Genomic DNA, 15,607 nt, shown 5'->3' with positions numbered 1-15,607 from the left:
ATAGCAAACTCTTAAAACAAGTGTAAGATGACAAACAATCCAATAAAAAAAAGATCAGAACAGACACTTCATCAAGGAAGAAATACAAATGGCTAATATGCACATGAAAAGATGCACAACACCATTGGTCATTAGGGAAATGAAAATTAAAACCACAATGAGATACCACTACACACCCACTAGAATGGCTATAAGCAAAAAAACTGACAATACCAAGTGTTGCCAAAGACGTGAAGAAACTGGAAGCCTCTACATTACTGGTGGGAATGTAAAATGGTTCAGCCACTTTGATAAACAGTTTGGCAGTTTCTTAAAAAGTTAAACATAAACTTACCATATAACCCAGCAATTCCACTCCTAGGTATCTACCCAAGAGAAATGAAAACATAGGTCCACACAAAGACTTATACATGAATATTCATAGCATTTATTCATAATAGCCATAAACTGGAAACAATCCAACTGTCCACCAACTGGTAAATGGATAAACAAATATGGTATATCCATACAATGGACTATTATTCAGCCATAAAAGAAATGAAGTACTAATACAGGCTAAAACATAGATGAACCTTGAAAACATTAGGCTAAGTGAAAGAAGCCAGACACAAAATTATATTGTATAATTCCATCTATGTGAAATTTCTACAAAGGCAAAAAACTACAGAGCCAGAAAGCAAATCAGGTGTTTATCTGGGTTTGGGGGTACGAACAGGAACCAACTACAACCAAACACAAAGGAACTTTCTGGGCTGATGGAAATATTCTAAAACTGAGCTGTGGTGATCACTGCATAAATGTGTAATTTATTAAAGCTTATTGACTGTGTATCTACAATGACTGAATTCTACAGTATGCAAATTATAACTTCAAAAAGCTGTTAAAAAAATACATGAAACCAAAAGGAGGAATTTTTCAAAAAGCTTAAGTAATGAGAATTTATTTTAAATAAATAAGAAAACATCCTTCATTCCCATTAGCCTCTATCTTGTAAACCACCAAAACTAGCTGCAATTTTTAAACCACACCTTGCTACCCCAAATATTGATACCTGGAGAAATCTTTTTAACTTGCTATGCTTAGTGAACTGCTAACTTGTTACGGTGAACACAGTCTAACATTCATATCTGGCAGACTGGATTTATCCACTCCTAAAAAAAAAAAAAATGATGCATCTCACCATAAGGCTGACACCAGATTGGAAAAGTTCATATGGGTAGAGAATTCTTTCATAATGTGACTTCAAGAGAGACCCAGTTCCTTTTCCCGGCAGATATCCCAAGCGACTACCCACTTTAGACCATTTCTTCTCTTTTGTGACCATTTCAAAACCTCCTTTGCTGGCAACAATCTGAAAAGAAAGTAAAAACTATTTAGAGAAAGAAGGCAGATTCATGTATTCTGAATCTGTATCTTGCCTGCTAAATAGAAAAATTATTCTGAGCTTAGATTTCTAATTTCCTTTCCACAAATATCTGACAAAATTGAAAACTGTCAACATTTAAAGTATGAAATGGATGATTTTCGGAAGTTTTGAACTCTACTATTTAACTAATGTTAATGTGCCCATTTTCACATTCAAATACATTTAATGAATTTACACTTTGTACATTATACACCTTGAGAAAACTAAACAGATTATGTACTCGATATCCACAAGGAACTCAAAATATAAAATAAAAATTAAAAAAACAAACATAAGCATAAATGTAAGTTATGTTGTACAAAATGAACATAAATCCTGAAATTGGGAAATTACCAAATAACTTACAGAATTTTAACAAAAATGTCAAGGAAAAAGTGGATTCAAAGGCTATTTTGGAAAAGGCTGTAATTTTTCAAAAGGAGTTTTACATGGAAGATTATGAAGGAACGATGGGGAAAGATCAGATTACAGTGGTAGACTTACTAGAAAATATAGTACAGAATGTATTAATGTAGGAAGAGTTAAGATAAATTGGACAATTTGGCTGAATGCTCACATCAAACGAGGCACTATATAGAATATACATATATCAAGGTTCCCTCTTCCAGAAATTGATACTGTATATCTCTCACACTCCAAAATATAGGCAGTCTTCAGTTGACTGATAATAAAATAAAAAGGACTATGACATGGTTATTTGAGCTCAAAAAAATCTCCTTGAGTGTACACTACTGTTATTTCTCTGTATCAAAAAGCCTGGCTGACTCAGTCAGTGGAGCATGTAACTTGATCTCAGGGATGTGAGTTCAAGCCCCACATTGGGCGTAAAGCTTACTTAAAAAAAAAAAAAAAAAGTTGGGATGCCTGGGTGGCTCAGTCGTTAAGCGTCTGCCTTCGGCTCAGGTCATGATCCCAGGATCCTGGGATCGAGTCCCGCATCGGGCTCCTTGCTCAGCAGGGAGCCTGCTTCTCTCTCTGCCTGCCACTGCTTGTGCTCTCTCCCTCTCTCTGACAAATAAATAAAATCTTTTAAAAATTTTTTTCTAAAAAGTTAAAAAAAATTAAACATAAAATTACATGATTCAACAATTCCACCCAAAAAAAGTGAAAACAGGGATTTAAATAGATACTTGCAAACCAATGTTCACAGCAGCATTACTCACAAGAGTCAAATGGTGGAAACAACCCAAAGGTCCATCAAGAGATGAATGAATAAACAAAATCTGATATATACATATAATGGAATATTATTCATCCTTAAAAAGGAATGAAACTGATGCATGTGACAACATGGATCCTTGGAAACATGATCAAACACAAAACGATGAATATTATATGATTCCACTTACATGAAATACCTAGAATAAACAAATTTACAGAGAAAGGAAGTAGAATAGAGGTTTTACACCAGGGGCCCGAAGGGAGAGGGGAAGTTCTGGAGTGATGGTTGTACAACATTTTGAATGTACTTAATGCCATTAAATTATACACTTAAAAAAAATGGTAACTGTTATGTTATGCATATTTTACCACAATTTTGTATAAAAAGGTTAAGAACATGGACTGTGGAGCCAGACTGCCAGAGTTCAAATCAACTCCACTACTCAGTAACTGTGTGACCTTGGGCAAGTTATGTCATAATTTGCACTTCGGAGTCCTATTATTAAAATATTAATAATTTAACAGCACTTACACTTTATTATGAGGCGGGTGTGAAGACAAATGATATAAAACATGAAAAGCACCAGGACAAAATAAGCACTGTGTCAATGTTAGCAGTATTATAATATCTGTGTGTGTGTGGGCAAGTGGGGGGTGTGAATGCTATAAATAAATGAACGTTTTGAGCTCTTGTACCCTACAATGCTCTTATAGACAAAGATGAACCTATACCAAAGCAAAATTTCCCTCTACTGAAAATGTGAAAGCTTGGTGGCAACATATAAGTTCACATGCACAGGAGTTGAACACATCTCTAATTCTTTAGCTTCTTTTAGCACATACTCAGAGAAGCCAGCTCTCTTAAAAAAGGCTAGCCAGGGGAAAATTATAATGAGAAAAAAGTTTATTTTTCCAATGTTGTAGTGTAGAGGAAAACATGAGGGTGTTTTAGAAGGCTGTCTGGAAGCAAGTGCATGAATCAGGATGCCTTTCATTCACACCTTTCCAGTGCTTCTATAGAGTCAGGTACTGTTCTGGGTGCTTGAGATACATCTGTGAATAAAACAAAGATCTTTGCCCTCATGGTGCTTACATTCTAGCAGGAAAAACAGGCCGTAAACATAGTATGTAAATTTTAAAGTGATAAATCCCATAGAAGAAACTTTAAAAAGCAGTTAAAAGACCTCACAAGCAGCAAAGTAAGGGTTTAACTTAAGTATTAAACGGTCACAAAAAACTTCATTATAAAGGTGAAATTTGAGCAAAGACTCCTTCAAGGTGAAGCAGTTACCCAAGCAGATATACAGGAAATAGAGCAGAAGCCCCATGTTAGAAGCATACCTCAAATGTCCGAGGAACAATAAGGAAGCCAATGTGGTTGAAGCAAGTGGAGAGGAGTCCGAAAGGAAACAGAAACTCTCTTAGTAATCTTCATTATACCATACATTTATCACCATTACATACTACTCTAGTTTGTATGCAAAGCACTTTAAGTTAAATTTCCATTAGTAACGATATATCTGCATGGATCCAGTCAGGCTGTCCCATCCAGTTAAGATGCTTACTGGCATGCAGTTGTGAAAATGACAGCCAGCACAGAGTATGGCTAAGAAATAAGATAAAACTATCTCACAAAGAAATCAACACTATGACTTTGGCTTCGTGCATACAAACACTCTAACAATCTAACAGGGCCTGATACTATAAAAACACACAAAACTTTAGCACGTTTCTCTTCAGCTGACAGATTCAAGAATTATTATGTATAATTTCAAAATATAATGCAGTCATTAAAAAAAAATGAAATCGGGGTGCCTGGGTGGCTCAGTCGGTTAAGTGTCCACCTTCGGCTCAGGTCATGATCGGATCGAGCCCCACATCGGCCTCCCTGCTCGGTGGGAAGCCTGCTTCTCCCTCTCCCTCTGCTGCTCCCGCTGCTTGTGTTCCGGCTCTCGCTAACTCTCTCTAATAAATAAATAAAATCTTTAAAAAAAAATGAAATCTTGCCATTTGCAATGACATGGATGGAACCAGAGGGTATTATGCTAAGCAAAATAAGTCAATCAGAGAAAGATAATTATCATATGATCTTACTGATAGGTGGAATTTGAGAAACAAGGCAGAGGATCACAGGGGAAGAGAGGAAAAAAATGAAACAAGACGAAACCTGAGAGGGAGAAAAACCATGAGACTCTTAATCTCAGGAAACAAACTGAAGGTTGCTGGAGTGGAGTGGGGTGGGAGGGATGGGGTGGCTGGTGATGGACATTGGGGAGGGTATGTGCTACGGTGAGCGCTGTGAATTGTAAGACTGACGAATCACAGACCTGTACCCCTGAACAAATAATACATTATATGTTAATAATAAAAAATAATTAAAAAATAAAATAAAAATAAATTTAAAAAATTTCAAAATAGGGGCGCCTGGGTGGCTCAGTCATTAAGCGTCTGCCTTCTGCTCAGGTCATGATCCCAGGGTCCTGGGATTGAGCCCCGCATCGGGCTTCCTGCTCAGCGGGAAGCCTGCTTCCCCCTCCGTACTCCCCATGCTGTGTTCCCTCTCTCACTGTGTCTCTCTCTGTCAAATAAATAAAATCTTAAAAAATTTTTTTTCAAAATATAAAACCATTGACTCCATTTTGTCATGAACTGTATCACACCATTATCACTAGAAAAATATCACTTATAAGCCATGCCCTATAAAAAGATACATGACAGGGGCGCCTGGGTGGCTCAGTTGGTTAAGTGACTGCCTTCGGCTCAGGTCATGATCCTAGAGTCCCGGGATCGAGTCCCACATCGGGCTCCCTGCTCAGCAGGGAGTCTGCTTCTCCCTCTGACCCTCTTCCCTCTCGTGCTCTCTCTCATTCTCTCTCTCAAATAAATAAAATCTTTAAAAAATAAAATAAAATAAAAAAGATACATGACATGCAAAGACAAACTGAACAAAATGGAAACAAGCCCTTAATACTTGACCAAAGAACAATGTCAATCGAGGCCAAAATTTCCATCCAATGTAAAACTAAGTCTGCCCAGTAGAAGACAATCTTAACAGACATAGAGTAGCAGTACTTTTCGACTTAAAAGTTCCCTCTCAAGCCTCCACTGAAAAGACAGTAAAGGAACAAAAAGGCATAGGACCAAGAGAAAGCAGATACACAAGTGATAATCTAGCAGACAACATCAAAAACCAACCAAGCACCTTCAACAGAAGAAAGCCAAGGAGAAGCTTTTCCAATACAGAGCCTAGAAAGGCCTAAGAAATGGAAACAACAGTCCCTTTAAAATTAGAGATGGCGGGGCGCCTGGGTGGCTCAGTCGGTTAAGCGTCTGCCTTCGGCTTAGGTCATGATCCCAGGGGCCTGGGATCGAGCCCCAAGTTGGGCTCCCTGCTCAGTGGGGAGCCTGTTTCTCCCTCTTCCTCTGCCTGCCACTCCTCCTTGCTTGGGCTCTCTCTTTCTCTATCCCTCTGCCAAGTAAATAAATAAAATCTTAAAAAAATAAAATAAAATAAAATCAGAGATGGCAATAAATAGAGAACAGGACTGGCTGAAAACCTGTATGAAAGCAATTAGACCTCCTCCAGTCAGCACAGCCAGGCAACTATTGCTCTCCAATCCCAGGACAAGACTAGAGATTTACTCTCAGGAGAGTTTGAAAAGCAGGGACTCTAACCTAAGAGAAATAGGTAAGCAAACTAGAGGATCAGTCTAAACTCTAATAGTCTAACATCAAGTTATTAGTCTAACATCCAACTAATAAAAGTTCAGAAAGAGAGAAAAGATAAGTGGAAGAAATTATCAGACTACAGAAATACAAGAAAAGTTTTAAGACCTCAAAGACATGAGTTCAGATAAGAAAAGTTATCAAGTGGGGAGGGGGTGGGAGGATGGGGTGGCTGGGTGATGGACACTGTGGAGGGTATGTGTTGTAGTGAGCGCTGGGTGTTGTGTAAGAGTGATGAATCACAGACCTGTACCCCTGAAACAAATAATACATTTTATGTTACTTAAAAAAAAGAATTAAACGTACATGCCCGAGTGCCTATATCAAGTTTAAAAAAAAAAAAGAAAAGTTATCAAGTGCAATAAAAGTATTAAATGAGATAGTGGACATTCTCTCCTCAGAAGTGGTTTCATAGAGAAGGGTATCAGGAAGGCTATGAAGAAGGCAGTAGTTTGGGTATAAATGGAGGAAGACAATATGGTACATCACATGGAGCTAAAATTGGATCCGAGATCAAGGGCTACTAAAATTTTGCTTTTGCTTGTAGAGGTCTCCTGCATAGTTGTGCCACTGAGAAAGACAGCAAAAAGATGAAAGTCTTAGAATCACTGACTGGAATGATTCACCAATTCCCTTATGATGACCTGACTTACAATAAACTTCATGAAGACTTAGACAAAAATAAAAGGTAAATTTAAAAACTTTGTTCATTGTTAAATGTTCAAGTGGACTTAAAATTAGTGCTGAAGATTCTAGACTTTCATTTTAAGGATGACAGATGAACAAAGATGAAACATCAAGGAATAGATGTCCATCTATTAAGTGTTTAAAAATGTGATAAAAAGCAAAACAATAAATAAGTAAATAAACACGTATGTATACAATGAAAATAAACACATACCAACGCATTCAGCACTGTGAAATCTCAAGGCACTGGAAATAAAGATTAGATTCTACATCTTCAAGAAAAAGAAAGCCACATACGAAGGAAAAAGAATTAACATAGCATCCGTCTCTCAACAGTAACACTGAAAGCTGAAAGATTATGGAGTAAAGCTTTCAAAATACTAAAGGAAAACAATTTACAACTTAGACTTCTAAACCTCACCAAACTACCACTAAAGTATAAGTGTAGAACACTTTTAAATAAGCAAAAAATTTACATTCCATTTATCCTCTTGTTCAAGAAACTAACAGAAGAAATGCTTCACCAAAATAGGAGGAAACCAAATAATATGAAGACTTGAAATAAGGGAAGAGGCAAAGGGAATTCCCAGAATGATAAAAGCAATAGGCGGTTCCAAGGTGACAGCTGACCTTAAAAAACAAGGAATCTGGATTAGAGCAGAAAAAAGAACTCCAGAGAAATGGCTCCAAGAAAAAATGGAACTGACAGATTACCTGACAGGTAAAGATTTATACTGCTGCTGGAAAATCTGAAAATAAATTTTTGATGGTTGCAAAGAAAACTTAAAAAATAAAAACAGGGAGGGGGATTATTAACTCCAAGGAAAATAAAAATTGGTATAAGGGAAACAATCATAGCACACTATAAGGCTCAGATACAAATATTTGTATTTATAGTCATAGTAATAACTTTTGATTAATAAAAAATTGATCTAGGACACTTGGCTGGCTCAGTTCATGGAGCATGAAACTTTTGATCTGGGGGTTGTAAGTTGGAGCCCCATGCTGGGGGTAGAGATTACTTAAAAATAAAATCTTAAAAAAAAAAAAATTTGATCTAACTATACCAGAATGGAACAGGGGAAGTATGTAAGGATTTAAGTTTCTTACACCCACTCTCCATCTCTAATAGTAGAAAATCAGTGTATAATATTTAAAACCGAAAAGTGAAGAACTAGCATGAGCACATTATTTGGAAATACAAAGATCTAAATCAGAAACAGCTAAAAGAATTGAAAGTAATTAGTTCTGAGGACTGGGAATGGGAATGGAGAGGTGGAGAGGAAGAATGCTGGTTTTCATTTTAAGCCTTATATTTTAAAAAGTATTACACTGAGGGAAAAAAGTTTTTAAGGGCTAGAATGAATGTTCCTTGCTGCACTGATTATAAAAGTAATTGTTAATGTAAAACTCCATTAAATTACAGACATTCCAAGTAACACTTTTTATTATTAAAAATAATAAAACAAAGTGATAATTTAATCAACACAGGAAACCATCAAAATGAGAAATTAATGACTAAGACCTGATTAACTGAAAATTTGCTTCCCATTATAAACTAGTGGAAAGCAAAGTGTTTCAAAATCATGTCTATAATAACACAAACTCCAGAGATGCTCACCAGCTGTCAGCCAAATATATTTTTTTTAGTTTTAGTATAAAATTTAATATAAAATTTTTAGAGCATTCTGGCCTGACACTAAATTTAAAATGTATTACAAAAAGTAACTTAAATATGTTTGTCTTATTTTTCCTTGAAAGTGAAATCTCCAAAATTCATTCTATAATTTGAGTAACATCTTATTTCAAAACAGTTTATCAATCAGAGGATATGAAAGGCCACACAGAAAAAGATATTTTGCAAAAGTTCCTCAGATAATCAAGCTATCTTCACTCACAAGTCAGAAGGATCATAAATTTTTATTATTGTATTAACAAAACATGTTTTGAAGGTAATTTAAATGCTGTTGTAGGTCAGTTAGTTCTTTTCACATTAGGAACAAAGTTAACAAGTTTAGGCAAAAATTAATCTAAACTCTTCACCCTTAAGTTTTCAAACTCTTATTCATTCTGGAAAATGCTGGCTTCAGTTAACCATTAGCACTACTTACAGATATTGATACATATCACACATGAGAATGGTGAGTAACATAAATCTCTTTTAATATAACAAATTTTCAATTAAGAAGTAGAAAAAAGATGACAAGGTCAACATAAAACATTATACACTCAACACCAAGATAATATTTATAGATTGGTGTCATTTCTTTTGCATATTGTTTATCACAGAGCCCACTAATCTGTCATTAAATATGTTAAGTCTTACAATATAAAATAATTTTAAAGATAACTTCAAAATCTGTCATTTACATTTACTCATGCTTACATTTCATTGTCAAACAAATCCTGCACAGGAAACGGTATTTTCCATCAAGTTTATTGGAAATTCCTCATTTCATAAATTCACTAGCCTCTGCTCCAATTTCTAAACCAAGTACAAGCCTCACCTTGCTCAAAGCATACAGATCCAGGATTTTTCTCTCCACCACTGGAATCTTCAAAGTAGATCCTTGGAGTTCCCAAAATTTTGCTAATTGATCCAAGAAGTCCAGTCTCACTCTGGTCATTGCCTAAGATTATTAAAAAACAGAAATTAGAAATAGGAATTAAGTTATGATTGAAAATAAATGAGTTTTACTTAACAAAGGTACTCATTTTCTAAAGAAATCCAAAGACTTCATTATTGCTTAGTCTAATCCTGTAAAATAAGGCAATAATAAACAAAATACTTCTAATAAACTTTATTCACTAAGGCACTCCCTAATATATTAGAAATGTTCTTATATTTAATCAACCAAAGCAATTTTTTTGTAAAAGTTGGCTTAACTTTAAGCTAACCAGAAAATTTAGTATATCGGATTATTCTGTTTCTAAGCATTCTATCACTTCATCCATAGAAAATATGCCTACCTCAGGTACACCAATTCTCCACCCTACTGATATTAAGATCCTTCATGTATCTAATTACAAGAAACTAAAGGGAAAAAAGATTTAAAATCTCAGAAAATAAATGTTTCAGAAGCATCAAGGGGGAAAAAAAAAAACTTCACTATGACATATTAAGCCTCAGCTAGCTAAGATTTCTCTTTTGTACTCTGAAACACTTTTCTACCACACTGAAGTATCTTCCGATAACCCGGCAGAGAGGAAAAACAGCAATATTTAAATAGACTTCAATCTAGAAAATTTAAGAGACTAGTAATATTTAAAGAGAGAATTAATAAATCAGATTAACAGTCCTGGAAAAGTTCTGTTAAAGTTAAAAATAACCTTTGAAAACCTCTGATAAAATATTAAAGCCTACTTTTCAAAGACCCCCAAGAAACAGAATCTCCCAACATTAACATAAAATTTCAGTAGAATAATAAGTGCTGAAGAAGTAGAACTTAGAATTTCAGGTCTCAAAATGAAAAAAAAAGAATTTCAGGTCTCTGCAGGTAAGCAATGGATATTTCCACTATGAAAAACATAGCTAGAGATAGTTTCCCATAGTCCCAGTTAAGCGGAAAAACTGTTAACAACTACTTTTTACAATTTTTTTTTTTTTTAATCAGAAACTTCCATTCAGGCGCACCCGGGTGGCTCAGTCAGTTAAGCAGCCAACTCTTGATCTCAGCCCAGGTCTTGATCTCAAAGTTGTGGGTTCAAGCCCCGTGTAGGGCTCACCCCCCAAAGTGGATCCTACTTAATAGAAAGAAAAAAGAAAAGAAAGAAAGAAAGAAAGAAAGAGAGAGAGAGAGAGAGAGAAAGAAAGAAAGAAAGAAAGAAAGAAAGAAAGAAAGAAAGAAAGAAAGAAAAAAAGAAGAAAGAAAAAAAAACTTCCTTCCATTCAATCCCAACTAACATTAATTCTAAGCCCCAGTACATGAGTTGCTCAAAGTTCTCTACTAGAGCCCTGACATTAAAATGAATCAGGAGGCAGAAATCCTGATACAACACTCACCTCAAGTTCATTCAGGCGCTGGACTCTGGGAGTGAAACGAAAACTTTTTACTTCACATGCAAATGGAGGCTGCCAATCCTAAATAGAAATATATATATATATATATATCTTTTTAAACACACTGATGTACAAGCAAAGAATGCATTATTCATTCCCTTAAGAGATGAACAGCCATAAATCATAATGAAAACAAGTCTTTTTCATTGTAGAAACAGAAAGAGTAATATTTTTAGATGAGATATTTTTAATATTACTTATCTCCAATCATTCATCTCTCATATCCTATTATTAAAATTATTTTATCTATAAATCCTCCTCAAACTTCACCAGTCCCATTATTTATAAGCCACAATTATGCTTTCCCCAATTACTCAAGTGGAATGCAGTGAACTCATGTATCATAACACAATGTCTAATAAACACCTAAGTTTACCAAATTATAAACAGAATTTGAAAGAAACTAAAAAAGGTAAAATTGAAGATTAAAAAGTGATTTTTTAAAGTACTTATATAATTGGTTAATATCTTTTTTTATTCATGTCTAATGTGACACAGCACTTTACAGTCTATGTTACATAAATGTTTTGTTCAAAGCCTGGTATTTCAGCACCCAAATATTAAAAAAAAAAAAAAAAAGTAAGGAAATCCACAGAAGAGAGGCAATTTCCAGATTGGAGTTGTGGTATAACTGAAATGAGATAGCACAGTTCAAGCAGGGTTCTAGAAAACATATTTTGCTTTGGCCTAAATAATAGTAAATCTACTTAAACATGTGAGAAGTAGTCAAAAAAATTCTATCTTGGAAACTAAAGAACTTCATCAATATTGAAATTAAATTCTGCTTATAAACAAATTTATTTTTAATAATAATATAACATACAAAGAGAAGCTACATTATTTCAATCTTTTTTTAGTAATAAAAGGCATATATATACTTCTTTTTTTACCTAAAGGAACCGTGAATACACTTCCTAATTCATAAAGACAACAGAGTAGATGAAAATATGGTTTAAGAAAAACTTCAGTGCTTAAAGTTTTGCCAGTATTAGAGGTAATTTTGATAGCTAAACAGTTAAATGAAGCTTTAGGAGGATGGCAATGCATACACCATCACTCATCATAGCAATCAGCTTTTAATCTTTTGCCTGTGATTAATAGTTTATAAATCTTAATCAAATTCATTAAGCACCAACAGGTTTAGCAGCATGTCTGGGTTTTAGAATCAAATAGATTGATCTAGGTTCAAAATACACTTTGCCACACACCCAAGATCATACATTTGATAAGTTATATAACTTATTCAAACTTGTCTCATCTGTAAAATGAGATGTTATTTACCCACTAGGGCTTCAAAGAATATTAAGTGAAATAATCTGTAGGTGCTAAATTAGCTCCTCCTCCTCCCTCCTACCTTAAGCTCTTTTTATTCTCTATGGTGCACACCACCGTGGTAGTGTGTGGTGAGAGTGGACGCTTCTTAAAATGCAATATGGAGAACAGTACTTCACCATTTATTCTTATAACTGGTAAACAAAACACAAAGCAAGGAGTCCGTTTAAGAAGCACTGAAGGCAACAGTTCACAAACGTTAATGTGCATTTAGCTTCATCTGAGAGTACGTGCTAGAAAAGCACATTCTAGAACTTCCACATCTAGAAATTTATCCTAGTCTGAAAAGGGGCTTAGAGATCTGCATTTTAGCCTGCATCTGGTTGAGCCTTGTGCAAGTGGACCAGGAACAGCATTTGGAAACGTGGGTCTTATGGGTAAAGAAAAAAAACCTTTTGACCTTGGGCAAATCACTCAACCTCTTGGGGCACTAATTCCCCCAAAGGAGCAGTTTCTGCTTTCCTTGCCTTAACGATGGAGGATTATAAAAAACCTACAGGCAAACAGTTATCTGCAATTGCAATTCATAAATCTTTGAACCTTGGTTTCTTATGTCAAGAGTAAACGTTTTCTTCCACCTCTATTGTTGACTAATTCCTCTTAAACCACCAAATTCTAAAATAAATGCTGCTCCTCTTCCCCTGGGAAGACTTTTCCATTGCAGCAACAAAGTCTAGGGTTCTTACTTTGTAATAACATTCTACGGGGCAACTGGATCTCAGATTACCGTTTAAGAAACCTTACCCTTGAGATGAGGCCCGCAAATATTTAATAAATTAAGCATTAACAGAACTTGGATAAAAAAAAATAGTCAATGCAAGGGCAGTTTTTACTATAGCACCATAATGAGAGAGCGCCATACATGAGGTAAGACATGTCCTGTCCTAACACTTCAAACACCTTCTCGGCCAACGAAAGGTCTTTTGTTACCCTCGCCTACAATCAAAGAAGAAGAAAAGTACCAGCTCTCAAGTTCTAGGCGGAAAGGCTCCTGGGACACCGCTCTCGCGTTCAGACGTGCCTACCACATAAGGCTGCGAAAGAAACCAAGGCAAGAACATCCAGAAACTTAGCTTCTCGTTGTTGAGAAGCAAGAGAGTAAATACGAAAGCGCAGAAGAACCGGAAAAGTAAAGCTAAAGCACTCTCCCCTCTCTCCTCGGACTCCGGTACCTTGGGCGGTCGGATTTTGCAGATGCCGGTTTTCTCCGCCAGAGGCCGGATGCGGCCGATAAAGCTGAGAGGGTCCGTGAACTCCTCCCAGCTGGGCTCAAAGACTGGACACTCGGGAGGTGGCACGAACTCCGCCGCGTAGCCCCCCGGCCCCACGCCTGCCATGGCAATACCCGGGAGGCCCCCGGGGGAGGGGGGGGAACAGGTGGAGAAAGGCTGGCTGAAGCCCACCGAACCCTCTCACGTCTCCTGACAGGGGCCGAAACTCATCTTCTCGGACAAGAACCGCTCAACACAGGAACCCCACAATCGCTTCCTCTTCTCGTTTGTTATTGTTTCCTTCAGGGTTTTTCCTCTCTGGGTCAGGACGTTTCCGGAAGTTAACGTACTGTCAAATCCCTCCGCCACCACTGAAACAGAATCCCTCCGCAGCAACGCGACGCCTCGTCGTAGGGCCTTCCTTCTTCCACCCTTTGCCGGCAGCCGGGTGTGGTTCCTAGTCTCCTTGCCTGCGAAAGTTCTGCGCTGTCCAAAGACTACAAGCGGCACAGCCCGGAGGGCCCACGAGCTCTCCTTTAGGAAAGAGCTTTGAGAGGAAAGCAGCCTGGGCTCAGGGGGAACGCACTCTTCCGGCGCGGAGGAATGTGTAATGCCCCAGAGGGCAGAGGTTCTACTTCCGGTGAGGAGGGTTCTGTACCCCTTTGTGTATAAAAACACGAAAACAAACTCGGCCAGCCTTAGGTGGTACTATCTCGCTTAGTGGGTACCGCGGTTTGTTTTAACCTGTCTTTTTCCACGTAACTAACTTTTTCGGCCTCTGTCTCTTTATTTAGTCTTTTGACTGTTAGTATCCCTTCTAAATACTCTCACTCGGCCACTTTATAGCCACCTCATCTCCATGACAACAGGTTAGGGTCTAATATAACCCCCAAATCCTGCCGCCGGCCTTAACCACCATCTAGGAATTGCTTTTCGTGCACGTGGAAGCAACCGCTCTTGGCCTTGCTTTTCCAGCAATTAACCCCAAGTCATCTCAACAGCAAGCACTTTACTCTGCTACCACAGGCTCCGTAAACCTTTCTCAGTATGCTGTAAAAGCTATTACAACCTCCTGATCCTACTTGTCAAAAATTTCTATGCCAGTGTACATCTCCACTTACTACAAATTGTGGCAAATAACGTAGAAAGAACTAAAGAAGAAACCGTGAAAATGTAGTTCCAGTATTAAATATTTATTGGAAGTAAGACTTCCTTTCAAAGGACTCCCTGTGCAACCTCAGCTACCCCAGGGCCTAAATTGCCAACTATGGATGATGATTCCCAAAAACTGCATTTCCAGCCAAGATTTTTCTTTCGAGTTACCAGTACATCTAGCTACCTACTAGATCTCCCACTTGCTTAATTCAAGTACCCTCTCTTTTTTCTGTGTTTCCAGTTTCCACGAATGACTTCATCCACCTACTCAGCCTGAGGCAGAAATCCTTGACTCCTCCCTTACTATGTATAATCAAATGTCAAGTCTAGAGATTGTGTCCCCTAAAAATTTTAAATTCACTCATGCCTCTTCATTCTTATTATCACTATCCTTATTTAAGTTCTCTCCCGCCTGAACTATGATAGCTCAGTTCTTATCCCCTCTCAAATCCCATTCTACTCCGTTGTCAGATTGCTTTGTCTAAAATCTATCTTACTCCCAAGCTTCATCTGTTATGCTTCTCTATATACCACACCCAGAGTTTTGTGATGGCTTTGATGCACCATACTTTCTCTCATCTCTGAGCCTTCACAGATAATGTTTCCTCTATCTGGAATATGTTTTACTGTCCTGATCCCACCCCAGAGTTTCATATATCCCCTTTCTGACCTACTCTTTTCTTTTTTTTTTTTTTTAAGATTTTGTTTATTTGAGAGAGAGAGAGCATGAGCAGGGGTGAGGGGCAGAGGGAGAGGGAGATGCAGACTCCCTGCTGAACAGGGAGGCCAATGTGGGGCTCGATCCCAGGATGCTGGGATCATGACTCAAGCAGAACGCAGATGCTTGAC

General features: G+C 37.1%; 1 protein-coding gene across 1 annotated transcript in view; it reads right to left on the bottom strand.

Annotated features, from left to right (window-relative positions):
* The window catches only part of KDM5A (lysine demethylase 5A), a 93,573-nt gene extending 79,608 nt beyond the window's left edge, over window positions 1–13,965 (bottom strand). Inside the window, exons 1-4 of the mRNA XM_028120979.2 lie at window positions 13,565–13,965; window positions 11,004–11,081; window positions 9,508–9,630; window positions 1,181–1,351 (exon numbers count right to left, since the gene is read on the bottom strand). Of these exons, the coding sequence (XP_027976780.1) occupies window positions 1,181–1,351; window positions 9,508–9,630; window positions 11,004–11,081; window positions 13,565–13,729 (537 nt within the window). The 5' untranslated portion in view covers window positions 13,730–13,965. The remainder of the gene's footprint in view (window positions 1–1,180; window positions 1,352–9,507; window positions 9,631–11,003; window positions 11,082–13,564) is intronic.
* Window positions 13,966–15,607: the final 1,642 nt, after the last annotated feature.

Source organism: Eumetopias jubatus, unplaced genomic scaffold (assembly GCF_037043125.1).
Source record: "Eumetopias jubatus isolate StellerSeaLion01/CBP00866 unplaced genomic scaffold, mEumJub1_p1.0 scaffold_8, whole genome shotgun sequence".
Classification (NCBI taxonomy): Eukaryota; Metazoa; Chordata; class Mammalia; order Carnivora; family Otariidae; genus Eumetopias; species Eumetopias jubatus.
The sequence above is the reverse complement of the archived record's forward strand: the minus strand, read 5'-3'. Positions and strand labels throughout refer to the sequence as shown.